Here is a 23,941-nt window from a genome sequence, read left to right on the forward strand (position 1 = left end):
GCTGCCCAGCTCCTCCAACACCATTTATTGAAGAGGCTATTTTTATTCCATTTTATGCTCCTGCCCCCTTTGTTGAATATTAATTGACCATAGAGACATGGATTTATTTCTGGGCTCTCTATTCTGTTCCATTGATCAATGTGTCTGCTCGTATGCCAGTACCAGACTGTTTTGATTACAGTGGTCTTGTAATATAGTTTGATGCCAGGTATTGTGATCCCTCTAATTCTGAGAAAGAATTTGTTCTTCTTTCTCAGAATTGCTGAAGGTATTCAGGGTTGTTTATGGTTCCATATAAATTTTTGAAATGCTTGTTCTATATCTGTGATATATGTCCTGAGTATTTTAATAGGGATTGCATTGAAACTATAAATTGCTTTTGGAAGTATGGACATTTTGATGATGTTAATTCTTCCCATCCATGAACACAGTATATGCTTCCATTTGTCTGTGTATTCCTTAATTTCTTTCTTCAGTGTTCACTAGTTTTCTGAGTACAGGTCTTTTACCTCATTGGTTTGGTATTCCTAGGTACTTTATTTTTCTTGTTGCTATAGCAAATGGGATTTTTTTCCCTAATTTCTGTTTTTGATATTTCATTGTTGGTGTACAAAAATGCCTTTGATTTCTTAATTGACTTTGTATCCTGCTAGTTTGCGAAATTCACTTATTAGGTTGAGTAGCTTTTTTGTGTAGTCTATAAGGTTTTCTACGTACACTTTCATGTCATCTGCAAACAAGGACAGTTTTACGTCCTCCTTTCCAATTCGGATGTCTTTTTCTTTTTCTTGTCTTATTGCTATGGCTAGAACTTCCAATACTGTGTTGAATAGAAGTAGTGAAAGGGGACATCCTTGTCTTGTTCCTAATCTTAGTGGGAAAGCTTTTAGTTTTTGCCTGTTGAATATGACATTGCATGCAGGTTTCTTGTATATGGCCTTTATTATGTTCAGGTATGCTCTCTCTATTCCCACTTTGCTGAGTGTTTTTATCATACATAGATGCTGTACCTTATCAAATGCTTTTTCCACATCTATTGATATGATCATGTGATTTTTGTCTTTCCTTTTGTTTATGTTATGTATTGCATTTATTGATTTGTGAATATTGTACCATCCTTGAATCTCTGGGATGAATCCCACTTGACCATGATGGATGAACTTTTTTATGTATTGCTGGATGTGGTTTGCCAATATTTTGTTGAGGATGTTAGTGTCTGTCTATGTTCATCAGCAATATTGGCCTGTAGTTCTTTTTTTTTTTGTTGTGTCTATATCTGGTTTTGGGATCAGGATGATGCTGGCCTCATAAAAAAGAGTTTGGGAGTCTTCCCTCGTCTTGGGGTTTTTTTTTTTTGTTTTTTTTTTTTTGAGTAGTTTGAGAAAGATAGGTGTTAGCTCTTCCTGAAATGTTTTATAAACTTCTGTGAAACTGTCTGGACCAGGGCTTTTGTGTGCCAGGAGGTTTTTTTTTTATTGCTTCAGTTTCATTAGCTGTTATCAGTCTCTTCATGCTTTCTGCTTCTTCTTGACTCAGTTTTGGAAGATTGTATATTTCTAGAAATTTGTCCATTTCACTCAGGTTTTCAAATTTCTTAGCATACAATTGGTCATAGTAATTTCTTACAATCCTTTGTATTTCTGTGTTATCAGTTGTAATTTCTCTTCTTTTAATTCTGATTTTATTTATTTGGGTCCTCTCCCTTTTTTTCTTGATGAATCTGCTTAAAGGCTTGTCAATTTTGTTTATCTTTTCAAAGAATGAGCTCCTGGATTTATTATTGATCCCTTGAATTGTTCTTTTAGCCTCTGTGTCATTTAATTCTGCTCTGATCTTGATTATTACCTTCCTTCTACTCACTTTGGGCTTTGCTTGTTCTTCCTACTATTTTTGTAGATGTAGAATTAGATTATTTATTTGAAATGTTTCTGTCTTTTTGAGGACTGCCTTCACTGTATCCCATAGGTTTGGGGCTATTGTGTGCTCATTTTCATTTGTTTCCAGAAACTTTTTGATTTCTTCCTTGATCCCATTATTAACCCATTCATCGTTTAATAGCATGCTATTCAGTCTCCATGAATTTGAATGTTTTTGAGTTTTTTCCTTGAGGTTGGTTTCTAGTTTCAAGCCCTTGTGGTCCAAGAAAATGCTTGGTATCATTTCAATTTTCTTGAATTTGTTGAGGCTTGTTTTGTGTCCTACCATGTGGTCTCTTCTTTGAAAATGTTGCATGTGCATTTGAAAAGCTGTGTATTTTGTTCTTTGGGATGAAAGGTTCTGCATATATCAGTTAAGTACATTTGATCTAGTGCATTGTTCAGTGCCACAATATCCTTGTTGATGTTTTGTTTGGAAGATGTATCCATTGTTGACAGTGGGGTGTTAAAATTCCCTACTATAAGTGCATTGCTGTCTGTATTTTTCTTGAAGTTCTCCAAGATTTTCCTTATAGATTTGGGTGCTCCTATGTTGGTGCATATAGGTTTACAATGTTTACATCTTCTTAATGGATTCTTCCTTTGAGTATTATGAAGTGTTCTTCTGAGTCTCTTTTGGTGGGCTTTGTTTTGAAATCTATTTTGTCTGATATAAGTATTGCTATGCCAGCTTTTTCTTTTCCCCTGTCCATCTCCTTTGAATATTTTTTCCAACTCTTCACTTTCAGTCTGTGTAGGTCTTTTGTTCTGAGGTGGGTCTCTTATAGGCAGCATATGTGCGGGTCATGTTTTCTTATCCATTCAGCTGCCCTGTCTTTTGATTGGAGCATTTAATCCATTTACATTTAAGGTTACTATGGACAGAAACTTGTTCATTGCCATTTTTCTTCTTTGTTCCTGTGTTCCTCTCTCACTCTCTCTCTTCATCTTCTTAAAGCAGTCCCTTTAGCACATCTTGCAGTGCTGTATTAGTGGAGGTGTATTCTTTTAGACTTTTGTCTGGGAAACTCCTTATTTCGCCTTCCATTTTAAATGGCAGCCTTGCAAGTTACAGTAGTCTTGGTTGCAGGCCTTTGTTTTTCATTATTTGGAATATTTTTTGCCATTCTTTTCTGGCTTGCAGTGTTTCTGTTGAGAAGGCAGCCCCTAGCCTTATTGGGGCTCCATTGTATGTTACTTCCTGTTTCTCCCCTGCTGCTTTTAGGATTCTCATTGTCTTTGAACTTTGCCGTTTCAATTATGACGTGTCTTAGAATGGGCCTCTTTGGGTTCATCTTGATTGGGACCTCATGTGCTTCCTGGACTTATGTGACTTTTTCTCTCCTCAAATTATGGAAGTTTTTTATGATCACTTGTTCCGACAGGTTTTCTATTCCTTGCTCCTTTTCTTCTCCTTCTGATATCCCTATTATACAAATATTAGTATGTTTCATGTTGTCCTGCAGTTCCCTTAATGCCTCTTCATTCTTTTTGAGTCTTTTTTACTTCCAAGGTCGAAAAAATTGGGGAATTATTTTCTACCTTGTCCTCCAGCTCACTGATTTGATCCTCTGCTTCATCTACCCTACTTTTGATTCCTTCTGCTGTGTTCTTCAATTCAGAAATTGTATTCTTCATTTCCTCCTGGCTCTTATTGATAATGTCTATGTCCTTTTTCATGCTGATGTAGTTTGCAGTAAGTTCCTTGTAGCTTCCCTGTAGTTTTCTTTAATTTTCACTGAGTTCATGGAGCTACTTTATAACCATTGTTCAAACTGAATATCTGATTGTTTGCTTGCCTCTATTTCATGTAGAAGTCCTTCTGAGAATTCCTCTTTTCCTTTCAATTGGGGGTTGTTTCTTTCTCTCCCCATTGTAGGGGAGACTCTTCTTGTTTGTTTCTGCTTCTTAAATTAATCTGCTTTGACTCCCTGTCCCTGTGGTGTGAACTTCTATGGTAGGAGACCTGTGGGATTCAGTGGTGCAGTCTCCTTGATCTCCTGAACTTGATGTTCGTGGGATGCCCTTTAAGTTGTTTATGTTGACTCTTTGGATATAACTGGTTTTAGATTGTTGTTGTGTCATTCTTAGGTGGGTCCTTCCCTCCAGCTGGTTGACTGAGGGTCACTCCACCCACCATGTCTTGTGTGCTGTTGTGCATGTGATGCCAGAACAAAACCACAAAGCCAAGGAAACAAACCCACACCTTCAAAAATAACTCCCCCATGCAATCCCACTATCAAGAGCAAATAAACCAGTATTAATAAGGGTGTAAAGAGATTGAGACTATTATAAGAAATGAGAGTGAATATGAGATGACCTACTGAAAGAAAAATGATTTTGAAAGGGTAGGGGAAGGAGCACTAATAAGAGTGAGTTATCAGAGCAATGCAAAGAGAGAAGAGTAAAATTTACATCATAAATAAAAAAGGGAATGAAGAAGGCAGAATGGCGTAAGAAAGGGAAATGTATAGTATTATGTTTAACAAAAATTTTAAAAATTGAATAAAATAAAGTGAGAGAGAGGAAGAAAAAGGAAAAAAGTAAATAAATAATAAAAAGATAGGAACCAAATTGGAGAAAAGGTCCAACACAGCACTATCAACAACACATGAGCTAAAATTAATATATGTGGGATGGGAATAAGAGGAAAAAAAGAAAGAAAGAAAAGCTTAAGAGATGTCTAGAGGAAAGGGAAGTTAGTTTAAGATGATAAAGGGAGAGGGAATACTAAGAGTGAGGAATAAAAACCAAGGCTAAGACAGGGAAGAAGTAAGATTTGAGACAAAGTGGAAGAGGGGAACAGTAAAATTTGAGATCTGAAATACAAAAATAGTGAATATCTAGAGATAAAATTGAAAAAATGCAACAACAACTATCCTATGCACAACCAATGAGCAAAGATTGCTAAAGGTAGAGAAAGAATGTGGGTGTTTTAAGAGCAGAAAAAGAATTGTGCAATGGCCATTGACAAGAAAATTGGTTTTGAGACTCTGGATGGGGGAGAAATAGTGAGAGTATGGAATTAAACAAGTTGTAGCGAGAGAGAAAACAAAATTTAAAATGAAAATAATAAGAGGAAAGAGGAAGCAAAATGGGGTCAGAGAAGGGAGGAGCAAAATATGTGAATTAAAAGAAACTGTAATATAAAACCTAGTTACAAGCACAAACTTGAAATATGTCCATTTCTAAATTGGATTGTTTGATTGGTTTTCTTTTTTCTTTTTTGTGGTTTTTTTTTTTTTTCCTGTTTGCTATTGAGTTTATGAGTTCTTTATATAGTTTGGATATTAACCCTATATTGGATATGTGATTTGAAAATATTTTTTCATGTGGTAGGTTGCCTTTTCATTTTGTTGATGAAATGTTTCCTTTGCTTTGCAGAAGCTTTTTAGTTTGATGCAGGATGTAGTCCCACTTGTTTATTTTTTGGTCTTTTTCTTTTTTGGCCTTTGCTTTTGGAGGTAGATCCAAAAAAAAAACACCATCACCAAGATCAATATCAAGAAGCTTATCACTTATTTTCTTCTAGGAGTTTTACAGTTTCAGGTCTTATATTCCAATGTTTTATCCTTTTTGAATTAATTTACATATGGTATAAGGTAGTGGTCCAGTTTCATTGTTTTACATGTGGCTGTCCAGTTTTTCCAACACCATTTATTGAATATTGTTTCCCATTGTATAACCTTGGCTCCTTTGTCATAAATTAATTGACCATAGACAGGTTAATACTGACTTAAGATAACTCTCTCTGAGACATAGTTAAGGCTCTTAACTATTATGCTAAGAATTAAGTTAAATAAGTTATCTTTTTGCCCTTGTGAATTAGAGGATTAATAGATGAATGGTAGAAGTAAACTATTAGGGTCAGGTTAGAAATTATTATTGATATTGCTAAAATTTCAAAATTATGACTTCAGTATAGAATTAGCAAAGAAATTTTTCATATAACAATAATAACAATGGCTACTATTACTTACCTCATTAAAACTAATCCAACAATGTTTATGTGTATAGAAATCTACATATTAGTCAGACCTCCATTTGTGAGGAAAGCAATCACATCTGGGTTTGAATAAATAACCACAGGATATTTGGTTATTTACCTGAAAGCCTTGCCTGGCTCCTTAAGGAAAGGGGAGAGGAAACTGATATAAGTAATTGTGTCTCTGATTACTGGCTCTAGCTTTCATTCATTTACTCCTATTCCTGTCCTTTTGTGGTGTCACATTAATAATCAGCAGTTCTTAGATGTATGTTCTTTGAAAGCAATGAGGGGATTGTATCAGTTTGCTAGGTAGTTCCTGGGTACTCTCTCCCCATCATTCCCCTCTCACGTGTTCTGTCTACCTTTCCCAGACCCCACAACTACACTGCCTGCCCCACTTTACCTGAATGCAGTGAGCGATGGTTCCTGGGATGCTGTTCTTTCTAGGGAACAGCAATCTGGAACAGGGGGTGATCATAATGGTAAGATACCTCTACACTAAAAGCATCTAAAAATAAAATAAAACTCCTAAGACACTCCTAAGACATTTGCAGTGGCTAATACCAAACACCTCTTAACAGATAACTAGGAAGGAAGGAAGGAAGGGCAGGAGGGAGGGAAGGATGAAGGAAGAAATGAAGGGAGGAAGGGAGGGAGAGGTTGAGGGGAGGGAAGGAGAGGTCAACTGAGCCACTAATTTAAACCTGAAAAGTGACCTTTCCATCCAAGGATCTGAAGTAACCCTTCTACAGATATGTTTGGTAGGATAGTTAGAGTGCTATATTTCTTGAATACAGATGCAATATAAGAGTTAATAGCGATATGTAAATGGTAAATTTTTACTTTTCTTAGTGAAACTAAAATTCATTTCTTCCTATTTTATGGCTGGCTGTTCATCTTGATATATTATGCATTAGTCAGCTTGGGCTGCCATAACAAAATACCATAGAATGGGTGGTTTAAACCACAGAAATTTATTTTTCACAGTTCTGGAGGCTGAGAAGTTTAAGATCAAGATTTTGGCTTATTCAGCCCCTGGAGAAGGTACTACTCTTCCTGGCTTGCACATGGCCACCTTCTCACATCACCATGTCCTTACATGGTCTTTCCTCAGTTCATGTAGGTGGCGCTTCCAAGGCCGCCAATTCTATTGCATCAGGACCCCACTCATATGCCCTCATAAAAGCCCCATCTCCAAATAAGATCACATTGAGGGTTAGGGCTTCAACATAGGAATTAGGGTGGGGGACACAATTCAGTCATATATGGTATGATAAATGTTTGATTATTCCTTTAAATTAAATGATAAATTAACAATTGAGTGTCTTTACTGTTTTGATATAGACTACTGCATATGTGCACTGCAAATAACTGCCTATAAGAAATGTACATTTCAAAAGAGTAAAATGCATAAAACTAGAGTCAGCTGAGCATACTATCACATTTTAAGCTTGAAAAGAACAGAAACTTCAGTCAAAGCCAGCAGAATTCACAAACATGCATCATATATTTTTATACAATATCAGTCTTGAAGGGTTGTTGTTTTCTACATAATTTCTGCTATCCCTATGGAAGGAAAACAGAGTTAGTCTAAGCAATGAAGCCACACCTAAGTCCCCTGGGATGGTACCGCTGTGCTGTGGCTCAGAGAGGGGAGGAGAAGGTCTTCAGGCTGTCTTTACATAATTGTCTTTAGTATTAATGATTGGGGCATGAAATGTTAATATGTTTGTGTTTAGCAAGATTCTTTGCATAAATTGTATCTGATAGTGAATAAAACCAGAAATTCATTGAGTACTCTTGAGAGGAGTGTCATTACTTGCACAAGTGCAGAGATCTTTATTTGTACTAGAAAGTTAAAAACAGGTGGGAAAAGAGAGAATTTTAAGATTCTTTTCAGAAAGATTGGGTGGGGTGTTGGGGAGACATTCCCAGCAGACATATCCAAGAACAGAGTGCCATGACAATTCAGAGGAAAGCCATCAGGCTGGGGTTAGATTCCTATTGCAGTGGAAAGAAGTCAGGCAGGAAGATGCCCCTCTGTCCCTGGATGTCCCGATTTGGTCGCCATCTACCCGGGGGAACACCGCAAGGAGCGCTGCTGGATCTGAGGGTTACTGTCCAGAGCCAGCTGAGGAGGGAGCAGAGCTGTGAATCCAGCAGAGCCCGTCCTGTGGGTGTCACGGATTGGGGAATAAACACAAGTCCTTGCAAACACTTTGTTTGCCAGGAGAGGGGACGGGGCTCTTCCCTCTAGGGGAGAGAAGGCCGGGACCCCTGTGTCCAAAGGCTTTCACTGAGAACCCTGTGCACAGGGGTCTGGATGCAAAGCTCATCAATCAATGTCAAAGGCTATGTTTACAGAAAACAGAGATCATAGATAACAATTGGAAGAACACAAGAGATCTGCCTCAGGTCAGGATCTACAAATAATGTAAATCTCCCTCCCAGTATGAGCCAGTTATCATAGCTTTCAAGGGAAGAACAAAGCATGCTTCCAGGAACTTACTTCTAGGCCTGCTTTTCCCCTGAGAACAATCCAGTTTAGGGCTATACCTGCCTTTAGTATTATTTCAAGCCTGAGCCAGGTGGATGGGGCAGAGCCACCAAAAGACGAGGAGACTTATTTCAGATGGAATGAGGACTCTGGCCATGTCCAAACCAAGCCGAGGGGTGCGGGCCTTTTTGCCCTTTCTCAGTGTCCCCCAAGTCCTTGTCTGCTGCCCATACCAGTGGCGTCTATCTTAGGTCATCTCTCTGCTTGAGGAATCTTACCCGTCTTTGACTAACCAACCATCACAGGGCTAAGCAGGGTGATGTGAGGGAGGCAGGAGCTGCACTCCTGCCAGAGGGACAGGTTTTGTCTCCTCAGTGACCTGTTTTCCCAAGGCCTCTTTGATTATTTCCAGCCTTGGGGCCCGCTTGCCTGTGGGCAGGACTACAGGTCCTGAAACCAGATGGGGCGTTTCCCAACACCTGGGGCCTGCTCCTTGTGTTGCTGCTGATTCAGGCCTCCAGAATGTCTCAACCACACATCTAGCATGGCATTACTCATGGTGCCATGGTGACTTTTACTTCCGTGCCCTTCTTCCTCCACCTGTCTCTTCCTCCTGTTCCTTAACTGCTTTTTGGAATGAAGCAGGGCATGTACATGATCCTGTTTCTCACACAGCTAACTTGAGATTTTCCTCTTCACTAGATGATGAGTTTTTGAGGCTCACCAAGTGCCTGGCTCATAATAGGAAAGTTAAAATTAATTAATGATTGGAATGAAATATTGACTGAGGATATTCAGAAGGGGTCACTGAACCACTACTTGTTAAAAACAAGTAGGGCGCTGATACCTGGAAATCGAACAGACAGGGCTTTGAGCGGCATAACCAAAGCTGTGGCCATGGGAAAGCCCAGGGTTTTGCTCAGTTGTGTTTCAGTATGTACTTGGGATGGGAAAAAAGCCTGGAAAGTTATGTTTGAATCAAATCCCTGAATGCCAAGCTAAAGGACTTACAGAAGTCTTGAAGAATTAATTGCTTTTCCAGTGCTTTCATTGCTTGGGTATGCTGCAGCTAAATGCAGTCAACATTTATTTATCTGAATATTAAAAAATGAAAATGGCACATCAAGAACCCTTGAATCATTTTCTTTCTTTTTGGGCCTGCCTGCCTTGTAGCCAGATTCCTGCTTGTTAGGATAAAGGGAGAGGGAGAAAAAAAATGAAGATAAAACTAAAGCTCATTTAGTTGCTTCATTCTTAGATATGTCATAAGCAAAGAGACCAATATTAATTTATTACAATCAGAATGATACTGCTTTTAGCCAAATGCTGTTTTAAGACAGGGGCAAAGAGTAGATTAATTTAATTTTTAAAGTAAGTTATAAAGATAAAGGCAGTACAAAGTTAAGAGTGCATTTCTGAGTGGAAACTTAAGTAACATTGAGAATTAGCTTTATAAGAAGAGTAATGTGATAAATATATCACTGTGATATATTAACCAGTGTCTAAAGTAACTTTTGCTCTGAACTTTAAAGCAGAGATGCAATCAATGAGTATAATGGGATTTTGAATCATATATGGATTGTATTTATCCAGAGTTTTCTCTTGGTCTGATCATCCCTCAGAATCTACAATACTATAAGTAGTATAAAATCTATACATACTAGATTCAGAGAAAGCATTTCAAGTATTTTCACATGCCTTCACTAATATATAAAGGGAAAATGGAGACTATTGCTGCCGGCACTTAAAATTATAATGTGCCAATATGAAAACACTCATTGTAAGGTCCCAATCTGCATATATCTGCCAAATTTGTTATTTATTGCATTTCTATTCCCATGATGATGTCTCTCCAGCTCTCTTTAAAAGTGAGGTGACTGTTTAATTAAGGGATAATGATTTCCCTGTGTGAATTATTCACGCATGATATAATTTTTATCAATGCATGATGTACCTAACCATATGCACAGGGACTAAAAGGTGACTGGGTTAAACGCGAGCATTGATTTAATTAAGTGGTGGTATTATGGACAAATTCTGCCCTAGTTTCTTGCTAATTTTTAATAATAAGGTAAAATGCATATATATTTTTAAAAACTTCAAAGCCTGGAAACTTATTCATGAACTGATCATCTTTATACATTGTATTCTAAGAAGTATTTTGCTACAATGATTGAATAATAAATATTAAATGATAAATGGAACTTCTATATCTTCCATCTCATTTCATCAGCACAAAATTAATAGCTACATTGGGAATCACCAACTGGGAGGTATTTTAAACAGCACCATTTAAATTCCTTCTGGAATTTGGCAGGCACACGTGATGAGAAAAGATTTGGAGAAAACGGTCCATTAAAAAGGGACCAAAGTGTCCCAGTTTGGCCATAAACAGCAGGATCCTTGAAGAGAAGTACGGCTTTCCCAGTGGGGAAAAGCGACATTTAAATCCATCCTCTGAAATGTCTTTGTAATTTTGCCGGGGCCCCGGTGCTCTGGCCTCCCCAACCCCAGCCGTCAGGTTGCCTTGGATCATCTCCAGTTTTCTTCTCACGGCTGTGCTGAGACCAACCAGAGGAGCCCAGTGAAAGCACCCGTCGTGCTTTAACCTAAACAACCTGGAAGTGACAGTGTGTGCCTGCATGTACCTGCCTCTGCAAGCCATCCTCTCTCAGGGCTTAATTTAGGGTGTGTTTGGAGCAATAGATGTCTTTCAAAATTGCCATGGAAAATCTTTACGCGTCCTAGTCAGGCAGAACTGTATGGGCCCTCCAGCGCAGGCATCTTCACTAGCACCTGCTCACCCCTCAGTTCTAGTATGACTTGGCATTCACTGTTCACATGTCTGCTTCCCCTTCTCAGAGTGCCAGCAGCTTGAGGGCAGCAGGGCCCGCCTTCATTTTCCTCGCTCTGTAACCCTGCATCTACCGCAGTACTGAGAAGACAGCAGGCTTTTAGTCAATATTTGTTGTGTCAGTGAGTAGGTAGAGTGGAAAAAGCATAGATTTGGAGGTAAGCATGTATGGAATTCCATTCTTGGCTTTATCTACAATACTATGGGATCTTGGGTGAGTATCTTAACCCTTCTGAGCCTTATAGTTTCCTAAAAACAGATAGAGTAGCCAGTTCACAAGTACATAGCTGGGAGGCTGAGAATAAGTAATGTGTGAAAAGCATATTGTAGACTCTAAGTACTCTCTGGTTGTTAGTCCATTAATGTAACAGATTTGCTGGGTATTGATAATGCATCATCAGACCTGTACTAGGTGCTGGAGAGATGAGGATAGACAGGTAGGTTTCTCCTCTCAGGATGTGAGTAGTCTAACATTGTGATTTTTCTTCTAATTATTTTTCGGGGGAGGCAACTATCAGGCTTAAACTTAGGTGGATCACTTATTAGACACATTGATTGGTTTCTTCTGTGTAAACCCCCTCACCCTAAGAATGAGAGAGCACGCAGTTCCCCACTGTGCCTCTTCTTCATGGTATACTGCCAGCAGTTTTGCCAAGTTCTTATTCTCTGCTGTTTTGCTAGTACTCAAGAATATTTCAGAATTATGGATGGGATGATGTCATATCCCAGCAGAATAAGAATCAGGAAAGCCTCCTACCCTAAAATTAGAATGTAGCATACTTTGTTATTACAATTAGATAACTATTCTTTATGAGGAAAGGCAGCTAATTGAAGCCATCCACAGGGAGAGTGAATTCAGATGTTTTCTGGGGCACTTAAAAGTGTATCCAAAGGCGCTCTGTGCTCACTGCTAGAAGTGAGCTGATTGGAAAACTTAAAAGTTTTAGTGTGTTAAAACAATGAACTCCTTTCCAAACATCCTTCCAGCCCACCTTAAGCAAGAGAGAGGGAAAATGGTACCTTAAAGAGAGTCCCCAGTGTCAGCTCATGTTGCTTATGTTAATGGATGGTAGGATATCCCAGCATGTGGATAATTTTTAAAAAATGCATGTAGCCTTGATATTAAAATACATCGTTAATGTCTGACAATGTTTTTCTCTGTGAATATTGCCTGTTAAGTGGTAGGAAAATATTGTGTGTATGTGTATGTGTGCATGTGTGTAGCATGTGAGCACGCACACCCACAAGTGTGCATGTGCATGGGCATGCATTGCACATAGATTCACAATCCCTAAACCCCAAAGGGAAAACACTTCTAACTAGTGAGCATTCACTCCAAATGTTTTTAAATGAAGTGCTATGTTGATAAACCATTGATCACATGTGCATCACTACTGACTCCCTTTTCTTTAGTTAGGACAGGAGTTTGTTTTTTTCACCAAATATTTTAAGTTCCTATTATGAGCAAAAGATTATGCTTGGAGGGCAGTAGAAGTACAGCTATACCCTGGACTTTTGGATGTTGGAAGACTTTCAGGAATCCCCAAAGTCTGGGCAATGTCATTTCCATTAAGAGTAACATGAATTTTTTCAACATTCACTAAATGTTGAACCTCCCCAAGCTTAGTTCTAGGCCCAATTCTCTTCTCATCCTCTCCACGGTTTCAATTACCATCTAAATGCTTTCATCTCCCAATTGTGTACCTCTAGCCCACTCGTCTGCTCTGAGCTTCAGACTCATGTCCCACATTAAATCTCTACTTGACTGTTGATGGTACCTCAAATTCAATCTGTCCAACTAAACCTGGGGGTATCATCTAAGTGAATTAATCATTTATTCAGTTCCATGTCCCTCATTCTAAACATCTAGTCCACTATGTCATGCTGACTTTATTGGTTAAATATCTCTTAAATCTACACACTGCTTTCCTTTTCCATAGTTACTACTCTAGTTTCGATCACCATGATTCCTTGCTTGGATGATTCCAATAGACCTCTCACTGGCACCCCTTCTTCTCTTCTGGCTCCTCTCCAATACGCTTTTCAATCTGATCAGGTCTCCCCCTTAGCATAAGAACATTTAACAAGCCCCCATTGCTTGTACACAAAGACCCAGGATCCCCAGTGTGATGTCCAAGAGCTACATGGCTCCGCTAGTAGAGCATCTTACTGTCAAAGAGCCTGGAATAATGTTTTTCTGACTTTTTCATCAGGTTAATTTTTGGCTGCTTTCTAGACCTTAGCTCAAAGGAAACTTCCACAGAAAAGCCTGCTCTAGCCCCTTAAACTGTCCATAGCACTTACCACAATGTGCAGCTGTACATTTAGTTATGTGTTTACTGATCAGTGTCTTCTCCCATAGGACTGAAGGTCCACAAGCATAAGTGCCATATGTTCCTAGCTGGAGAGCTAGCAGGAGCTTTGTACTGAAGGATCTTTTAAGCCAAGTTAAGCTATTTGGAATTTATCTTAAAAGCAGTGAGAAGTCTTTGGAGGATTTTAAGCATGGGAACAGTGTGATTGGATTTTCACTTTGGAAGAATCACCTTGGATGAGGCACAGAGAACTCCAGACAAATATTCCCCAAACAGAAATGAGACAGTCACAGTACCTGTAGGTCCCTGCCATTCTTTCTCTTTTCCACTTCTCCTGTCCCTCCTCTCTAAATCCAGTCCAGAATGTTATCCACCAACCCTCGCAGACAAATGCTTGATCATATCTAGTCAGTCACTTGAACATTGATTGAGTCCCTAACTACATGATTTACACTAGGAGTAGTAAATGAGAAATGGTCCAGGTCCAAATGTGTATCTCTAGTCCATGTCTCTTGCCCTGGCGGGAGAAACTATTCAATAAGCAGTGAGTATACTCCTGCGTGGGAAGTGCCGTAGTGGGAGTTTGAATGGAGTTCGCAAATGCAGAGGAGGTTATAACTAAGATAACTCCCTGGTAGAGCAAGAAAATGCCTCACAGAGAAGGAGGCATTTGAACTAGGATAAGCTAGGTAGGAATGGTGGATTTTGTCGGGCAGACACAAATGGGGAGGGCATCGTGAGTGGCTGGGACAGCACGTGTGAAGGCCCAGAGCGGTAAAAGGGCGGGGCAGCCTGGGGAGTGGTGTTAGCCCTGCGGTTTCACGGCTGTGGAGAGGGTGTATGGGGGTGGGGGTGAGGAGTGCAGGAGGAGATGGAAAGAGATGGGCACATTCGGGCTGTTTGGTAAAGGGCCTGGTGTTCTTGACTCAGGGGAATCATACTATGGACTCCCAGAAGTCACTGGACCACTCATAGTATCTCTGTATTAAAATAAAAGCACATGAGGAAATACTTTATATTAAAGGTCTCATGGTTTATTAAGAAAGCAGTGACTGAACCAGTGAGAGTAATTATCTTCTGAATCCAAGAAACAGAGAAATGACTATGGGCCTGAGGAGGGTGAATTGGGATCTGGGCCTCTAGGGAAGAGGGGGCCATGGTTCCCGTGAGCTGGCCCGGGGCTGCCACTGGGAGCCGGAGCCCTGGGCCTGGCAGCACGCTGGCATGCTCGGCCGTGACAACAGTCTGGGTTTGTGTTTTGCAGTTCGCTGGAGAATGGGAGACCACCCGATCCTGCAGACTGGGCTGTAATGGACGTCGTCAATTATTTCCGAACAGCGGGATTTGAGGAGCAAGCTAGTGCTTTTCAGGAACAGGTAAATGAGTCTAGAGAAACACATGATGAACTCAGTTACTTACCTTCCTTCCCATAGAGGCAAAAGGGAGAGCGGAGGAAGAGGGCCAGAGAGCAGCGAGGGATCATTGAGGCTCTCTGCATGCCCTGCATACCAAGCCTTAATCATATCAGGCCCTAAGATACCGACGAGCGTGGGGAAGGGAAGAAGAAAAGTTACAAGCTAATGATTTTTTCCTGCAAGAGAAAAACCCAAGCTCTGCGACAGTCACAGCTGCAGAGAAGAGGGCTAAAGCTTATTTACAGCTGCATATTCTGAAAGACAGAACAGTCCCACCTTCAACATAAACACGCTAGAAAGCAGAAAACAGAAAAGAATGAAAAAGGAGGGACTGATCTCACTTAGAGACAAGCAGCCCCATCTATTACTGGCCTTCTGCATCAGCTGCGCTTCATAGCCCCCTCCAATTTACTTTCCAAGCAAAGCAGAGTGGTAAGAGCAAAGGATTTAGTTAAATCCTCGTTCTTCCAACACCGCGTAACCCGAGCAAGTTACTAAATCTCTCTGAGTCTTGGTTTCACATCTATAACATGAAATTATCAATGCCTCACTTGATAGGGTGGTGGTGTAAGGATAATGTATGCACAGTGCCTAGGATAGATCCTGGCACGATGTTGATGCTCCCCAAATGTTGATTCCCTTCCCTTAGGTCCAAGGTTAGTATTAGAAAGAGGGAGGGAGAGGCAGGGGCTGTCTCCCAATTGCCTGGGTGATTCCTGGCCCTATTTTTCAGGCTGAGTCGGTCAGATCTTTAGGGATGGTGCTTGAGGTGCTTTGGCCATGAAGAAGCTAATTGGGGAAGAATGTTGTGGTCCACAGCAGACCAGCTCTGTAGGAAAACACAGAGTTCCTACCTCCCTATCAATAAAGGCTGCCATTTTCTTAGCATTAAATCTAATATTATAATTGAGGACGTTATGAACTGAAGAATATGCCTGGCTGCTTCTTCCATATCCTTTTAGCCCTTTCTTATTCTCTCCAGCTGGGTTTGGATAGTTGAACTTTTCTAATATCATATATGCCAACCTCTAGATTTCCTTCAGTGTTTCTTTCAAAGCTAATCCCTATATATTTTTTGTTAATTTGGAACATTTGCCAGAATAACAGCTTAAGTCACTTCACACTCACCAGAATAACTAAAATTAGAAATATTGATAAACCCAAATGTTGGTGAGGATATGGAGCAATCACACTCTGTTATGTTGTTGGTGGGAATGTAACATAAACATTGATACATCCACCCCTGTGATCCCACAATTTCATTCCAGAGTATTTGCCGAAGGGAAATGAAAACATATGCCCACAAAATATCTGTACAAAATTGTTCTTAGTAGCTTTATTCATAATAGTATAAAACTGGAAGCCTAAGTGTCCATTAAGAAGACAGTGAATATACAAACTGTGATATAGTCATACAGTAGAATACTACCCAATAATGAAAAGGAATGAACTGCTGATGAACATACAACCTGGGTGAGCCTCAAAACGTTATGCTGAGTAAAAGAAGCCTTACACAAAAGAGTTCACACTAATAGTTCCTGTCTCAGTCCTTTTGTGCTGCTATAACAAAAATACCATAAATGGGGTGGCTTATAAACAAATATTTCTCACATTTCTGGAGGCCAGGAAGTCCAAGATGAAGGTGGCTGCAGATTTCATGTCTGGTGAATGCTTGCTTCCTAGACAGCCATCGTTTGCTATGTTCTCAAATGGAGGAAGGGATGAGAGAGCTCTCTGGGGCCGCTTTTATAAGGACACGAATCCCACTCAGGGGGGCTCTGCTCTCATGACCTAATTTGCTATCTTGACCTAATTAGCTCTCTAAGCCCCCACCTATTCAGAGCATTACTAATACCCCTACTATGCCTTGGGGATTAAGTTTTAACATATGAACTTGGGGGGGACACAGGCATTCAGACCATAGCAGTTCCATCCAGATAAAGGTTGAGAACAGGAAAATGTGTCGGTGGTAGAAAAAAAGCAGAATAGCGGTTGCCTCTGGATAGGGGGGAGGGGAGAATGACTGGGACGGAGCATGAGGGGACTTTCTGGGTGATGATAGTGTTACGTATCTTGATAAGACGCTGGGTTATAAGTATATGCATTGGTCACTGCCTGTGCACAAGTGCATGCAAATGGCTCAGACTTGTGCATCACATAACCTATATATTTTACCTCAAAGGGAAAAGAATTATAAAAATAATTAAACAATTAATGACATACAAACTGAAGTATTTAGTTTACAGCTTATTGATGTATATAACTGAAATGCATCAAAATATGGGCTAACCATTGGATAGAGGGATGAGTAGATGGATAGATAGATGATAAAGTACTTAGAGAAAATGTTAATTACAGAATCTAAGTAGTGAGAATATGGGTGTTCATTATAAGATTCATGCAACTTTTCTTTATGTTTGAAAATTTTCATAATAGAATTGTGGGGAAAATAGATCAGGTTGGAAAGTGGAAGGCTGATCAACTGGAACATATTTCATTTTGGTTTGTAATGGTAGAAAGTTCATTTGTATTATTGCAGTTGAGTAACTTACCTCTAAATTTAAACAATATTGTGAAAGGTTAACCAAAAAAAAAAAAAAAAAAAAAAAAAAAGGCCTTAGCTAAAAGGCCTCTTGGCCGGATTCCTAGCTGCCCAAGCATTTTTCAGAGTGAGCTTCTGCTCAGACTCCTGAGGCATACGTCCCCAGTTGGGGTCAGGGGTGTGCATTGGGATTTCCAGATTCTGTGCAGGACCTCAGAAATGGAACTGGCCAGTTCTGAGCTTGGCCCAGGGGTAGGCCCTTTCTCCCATGGATGACATCACTCTGGCACTAGAGGCAAAGGGGAACAAACTCTCCCAAAGTATTTCATTCAGAAGTCCTTCAAGGGGTTGGGGGAAGGAACATCACCTTGCTGCTGTGCTGAACCCGTCAACTCAGGAGCCTGGAAAAATATTAAACAAGCATAATATTACTCAAGCTCTTGCTCTAATAGTCAAGTGTTATTTTAGAACTTGCCCTCATGAAGTGTGCTTTCAATGCACAGCATAGGGGCTGGAGTTTCGGAAGCATGGTCCCGAAGCTGGAGTTCCTTTGTTCTCATGGACAGGTGGTTGGGCACGGCAAATAGTCTGCCTTGAATTATTCTCTAGAAGTGATCCAAATCTTCCTCCTCCTGTGAAATCATCATTGTGTTTCCTCTGCTCCTTGAAAGAGGATGAGAAGGGAGTTATTGGACAGGCTCCAGCTGATAAGACAAGTAGCTGCTGTGATTGTCAGGAGGACTGAAGCTAAGGATCTCTACCATGTTAACCCCCTCTTCCACCATCATGATTCAGAGGACTTCAGTGTTTCACGTCCAAGGATCTACCTGGCAAGGAACCTCAAGCAGGCAGCAGTCACTCACCAAGTTCCTGCTAGATGGGAAAGCATCAGTTCATCCCCAGCCCAAACACATGACCTTTCCAGACATATCTTCTAGGTTACAGCAGGCACAGCCTTAAATCTCCTCAGGGAAAGCTTCATCCTGCTTTCAAATGTAAGCAGGCGGGGATGGAGAGCATCCCCTAAACCTCCTTAGAGAAGGGCAAGTCCAGAAAGGGTAGCATGGTTGCCAATGATGCGGGGAGCTCAGCCTCAGGCTCTCTCTTACGGACTGTTTGCGTCCTCCCCAAAAGGTATATGTTGAAACCCTGACTCCCAAGTTGATGGTATAAAGAAGTGGGGCTTTTGAGAGATTATTAGATTTAGGTGAGATCATGAGGGTGGAACCAGAGAGCTCTTTCTCTCTCTGCCATGTGAGGATACAGCAAGATGGCAGCTATCTGCAAGCCAGGAAGAGGGTCCTCACCAAGAAGCCAACCATGTTGCCACTGTGATCTTAAACTTCCAGCCTCCAGAACTGTGAGAAATGAATTTGTGCTGTGAAGTCATCCAATCTATGGTATCTTGTCATAGCAGCTTGAGCTGACTAGGACACCAACACTGATGCCAGACATGCCCCCCAACGTAGGGGCCGACTTTCAGGAGACTGTGGTCCCCCAGTACATAACTGGGTGTTACGTTGCTGTAGCAACCAGACTGGGATGTGGCTTTCTAGCAGCTTGCCCCCTTGTAGCTGTCAGGCCACTGAGCAATATTCATCCAAAGGATAGGAATGGTGTCCCCATGTTCCTGTTGTTCTGTGGTCTGAAGTGATACCTAGATTAAGCTGGTGATCTTTGTGTAGCCGCCTTTTCTCTGTGCAGGAGAACTGTCACATGACAATTACCTGCGTTAGATTTCCCTCTGGTACAGTTACCTGCATTAAGTTTTCTTCTGGCAAACCTCCTGAGCCTTCTGTGTGAGCCATAGCTACAGGCCAAAAGAACTGTCACAGGGAAGGCCCCTGTACAGCCCCCTGCCCACACCCACCGATGATTTAGTCTTAATAGAGTGTGTGTGTCTTGGGTTGTATCACCGTTCTGGTCAGTCTCCTTTTTTGATGAGTGATGTCACTCTCCCTCAGGTTGGCCTGTGGTTTGTGTCATCAAGGGAGTCAGGCCCCCTGGCTGTATTCACACTGTGCTCCAGAGAGTTCGCTGGCCCACGGAGCAGGAGGCAGCGGGAGCCCTTCCTAAAGAAGGCAGTGTTTCCAGCACTGTTGGTGCTCTTTCTCTTTCCCACAGACATCATTGTGCACTGGCGATTTCCCCAAGTGTTTTCTAGCAGACAGACTTCTTAGGCTGTGGCGAAGGGTATGAGTGAGAGTCAGGACTCTGGTTTCTTTTCTCCTTATTGATGCATAGTCACTGGATGGTCCTGGGGAGTTTGCCTTTCTAGGACTCAGATTTCTATAGTGAATGTGGACTTTAACAAGCATAATATTACTCAGTCTCCTGCTCTAGTAGTCAAGTGTCATTTTAGAACTTGCCCTCATGAAGTGTGCTTTCAGTGCACAGCATAGGGCACAAAACCACTTCAGGTATTGTATATACAGCTGAATTTTTGTGACTAGCTGATAAAAAATTGGCATTTGCCAATGGATACAGGTTACCTGGGTTTCAAGAGTCAAAGATACTTTAGAAATTGTACTTTTCTAAGAGCTTTAGTTTTTTAAGAGGGAACCTTTTGACTAAGTTTATTCAAAAACATTGCCACCTCCCTCACACTGAACATTAAGGATCAGGTCCTTTTTGTCAGACACAAAGGGCTAAACGAGCACCATTCTTTGGTGTGAAGCCATCCCTGTTGACCATGGCCTGTTAAGGCATCCTGGCAGCGTAATACAGCAACCTCACCACTTAAACTGGACCCTAACTGCAAGTCACAAAGACAGTTCCACTCATTTGTAGTGTAGTCATTTCATTTTTATCTGTATCTGTCTGACTCACCTACTTATAATATATATACTGAATACATACTCCAAAGAAGATGGAAGATGGAGATCTGCCATTCAGTCTATGTCATGTAATTTACGTTGTTCAGATTCCTCAAACTTACAAGTGAGTAACATTAGTGATCCTGTTTTTGGAACATATGTATCACTGAGATAATTTTTTTACTTAGAGTATCATGACAAAATAATATGCAACTCAAGGTGACAAATTAATTTTACTCCTCTATCTCTTCATTTCCCCCAAACTCCATGAATAAGAACAGTATTTCACTCTTAACTAGTTTCAACTGGTTAAGCCATTCATTTGAAATGCAGAGATTGACATTTCTTTTCAGATGTCTTTTTGCTAAATTTTGATATGTTTCTGAGACCACTGACTTAATGAATATAAATGAAATTTCTTACTGCTGCAAAGTGCCAAGTAACACTAACCAACCATCTCACCTGGAGTAGCCGAGTGGGGAGGTCTCTCAGTGCCACCCCAAGCATATGTTCTAAGTCAAGGCCAGATGGAGTTCAACTGTGGTGATTTTAAATGGATAATTTCTAATAAGACCCAGGAGAAATCTAGGCTTTAGAGGGTCTAAAGCTTATACAATTCTAACAGACTGCCTCAGGGAAAAAAATTACAAAATTATGAATACAAAATTGCTGAGGCAAAACTTAAGCTTCATTAGCTTCATGGTAAATCCAACTCTGAATTAGACTGGCTGATACTCCACAAATTGGAAATAACTTTTATTACTTTATCAGTATTTTGTATACTAAGTACTGGAAATATTCAAGGTGCTTTGATACCTGATAATTACTTAATAATCGAAGGCTTCTGAGATGCTTAAAGTATTTTATAGCATATAACAAACAAGGGAAATAGCAACTTAAACTCTGCTGATGTGTCCTTTCAGCCCATAAAAATTTAGAAAAGAGTTAAAAAGCAAACGGGTAATGCTAACAATACGAAAATGGCCAAGAGAATTGAAAGTGATACTGATAAAGAAAGAATCTTTTGACTTTTTTATTTAAATAGATTTACATAAACCAAAATTCCCAAAAAGTTGTTTAAATCATTCATTTGAAATGAGAACAGTTTTAAGACATTGTAAGATAGATAGAAAATAGGTGAGTGGTACTACTTTGGCTTATCCATATTGTTTCCACGGTTGTTACAGCTTTTACTAGCATTCATTAAAATAAATATGGGACTGTTCTAATAAATAATGATCATTATTACACGTACTCTTTTAGTTTAATAAAGCCACCAGAACCCATTATAGGTATGAGAACCGTTTGAAGGAAGCACAGGGTTTTGGGAAGAGGGAGGATTGAATACCAAGACATGGGGATATGTAATAACATGGTTTATCTTATGAACTCCAAGTACCTTGGAGTAATGCAAGTGGTCCAGGGAACACCAAAGGATTGGACTGAAAGGTAAATAGGGATCCAGGTGAAGACAGTCTGGTTTGCCGGGCAGAGGAGGACTTTACCTGACAAGCACTAAGAAATTACTGAAGGGTAGTAAGTAAGGAGCGCCATGATGAGATATGTGCTTTTGAAAGATCAGTCCAGTGGCAGTGTGGAGGGTGGCTTGGAGGACAAGGACACCAAAAGTGAGAACGCTGCTCTTCTGGTTCCATTGGCGACAAAGTAAGGGATACATTAGAGAGTCTAGGAAGACAGTCAAAATAATTTACTGGAACGATAACAATGGAGATTGAAGATCTGTCGCATTCTGGTTCTCTGCTATGTAGCCCCAGGACCGAGCTCAGTGCTCACAGGTGGAAGATGGTGAAGGCTTGGGTGGCTGCCAGGTTTCCAGGTTTGATGGTTGTAAAGTACTGCCATTAACCAGGATGTCTGTGGGAGGTAAGTTTTAAAAGGGCTATAATAAGCACAGTTTGTGGCACATTAAATTGGAGGGCCTGTAGGTCATGTAAGTGGGCATATCTAGTACACAGCTCAGGGGACAAATGAGCCCTAGAAACAGAGGATGTAAGAGTCATCAGCACCTGTAGGAGGGGTAGGAATGAGAGGGACACTTCGGAGATCTTAGAAAAAGGCCAAAGACAGCTCCTTGGGGAACGCCAGAGGTTTAATTATTAGGAGAAAAAAGGCAACTAGCAAAAAGCAAACTGAGAAAGAATATTCAGGGAAGTGGGGAGAAAACTAGTAATGAGAGGTTGTATAGAAACTCATAAAGGGAAGAGTTTCAGGGGAAAATGTGATGATTAACAAGATCAAATACCTCAAAAAGGCAAAGGCCAGTGGAGTCTGTCCATAACAGTGAAGTTTCAGTTGAGTTGGGAGGAGGAATATGGATGACACTTTCCTTCAAGGTGAGGAGTGAAAGGGAGACAGGCAAGTGGAGGGGGAACCAGTAGCTGGAGGGTCATGTAGGCATGAGAGCTCTTTTCTCATGAGAGAGGAGACACTTAAACTTCCCTACATGCAGGAAAATAACCAAAAGAACTGGACGGGTTAAAATCAAAGGGAACTGAGGACAGTTCAATGAAGCAAACTCCCTCAGGATAAGGAAAGGGATGAAATCAAAAGAGTATGGAGGGGAAGGATATGGAGAATTTGAAACCCTCATGCATTGCTGGTGGGAATACAAAATGGTCCAGCTGCTGTAGAAAACAGTGCGGCAGTTCTTCCAAAAGTTAAACATAGAATTACCATATGACCCAGCAATTCCACACAAAAGAATTGAAAAGAGGGACTCAAAGCAGATACTTGTACACAATCTTCACTGCAGCATTAATAACAATAACCAAAAGGTAGAAACAACCCAACTGCCCATGAACAGATGAATGGATAAAGAAAATGTGGTATATACAGACAATTATTCGGTTATAAAAAGGGATGAACTTCTGACACATACTGCAACACATGAACCTTGAGAACATGCTGAATAAAATAAGCCAGCTAAATAATGTATGATTCATTTATATGAAATATATAAAATAGGCAAATTCATAAAGACACAAAGTAGATTAGAGGTTATCGAGGGCTAGAAGGAGGGGGGGAATTATTGCTTAATGGAGTTTCTGTTTGAAGTGATGGAAGAGCTTAAAAAAACATATAGTGGTGATGATTATACAACATTGTGAATGCAATTAATACTACTAAATTATACACATAAAAATAATTAAAATGGACTATTTTGTGTTGTATATATTTTACCACAATAAAATGTAATGTCAGCTATAATATATATGGTGATTCAATTTGGTCAATAAAAAGTGCAGCTATTTTATTTTTTAACAAAAGCAATATGAAGGGATTAATTCTGAGCAAGACAGGGCACTCTTCCTCTGTCTTTCCAATGCTCTGGGTGAGGATGTGCATAGATACAGCTAAGACTGCCTCAGTCCCCAGGGCATTAAGGGAGTTCCTGACAGCCTCTATTTCCTTTGCCAAATGAGAGATAAGCTCCACTCTTAGAGTGGACAGGATGGGTACAACTTTAATAAGGAACTCAGAGCCAGGGAAGGTTAAGAATGGCCACCAAGGGAAATGGAAGAAGGAGCTGACCGAGGGTAAATAAGAGAACTGTTAAAGTATTCTGCAGACCCAGCTA

At 40.3% G+C, this 23,941-nt stretch overlaps 2 protein-coding genes across 3 annotated transcripts in view; one reads left to right on the plus strand and one right to left on the minus strand.

Moving 5' to 3' along the window:
- SAMD13 (sterile alpha motif domain containing 13) overlaps positions 1-23,941 on the plus strand; it is a 51,291-nt gene that overhangs the window by 20,248 nt on the left and 7,102 nt on the right. For both annotated transcript variants that reach the window (XM_054566914.1, XM_054566915.1), the window contains exon 3: positions 14,835-14,946. In XM_054566914.1, coding sequence (XP_054422889.1) covers positions 14,835-14,946 — 112 coding nt within the window. The remainder of the gene's footprint in view (positions 1-14,834; positions 14,947-23,941) is intronic.
- GNG5 (G protein subunit gamma 5) overlaps positions 5,149-23,941 on the minus strand; it is a 166,025-nt gene continuing 147,232 nt past the window's right edge. Inside the window, exon 4 of the transcript XR_008528603.1 lies at positions 5,149-5,163. The gene's annotated coding sequence lies outside the window, so the exon portion shown is untranslated. The remainder of the gene's footprint in view (positions 5,164-23,941) is intronic.

Source organism: Pteronotus mesoamericanus, unplaced genomic scaffold (genome assembly GCF_021234165.1).
Source record: "Pteronotus mesoamericanus isolate MK-2021 breed Mesoamerican mustached bat unplaced genomic scaffold, CSHL_Meso_final contig_181, whole genome shotgun sequence".
Taxonomy (NCBI): Eukaryota; Metazoa; Chordata; class Mammalia; order Chiroptera; family Mormoopidae; genus Pteronotus; species Pteronotus mesoamericanus.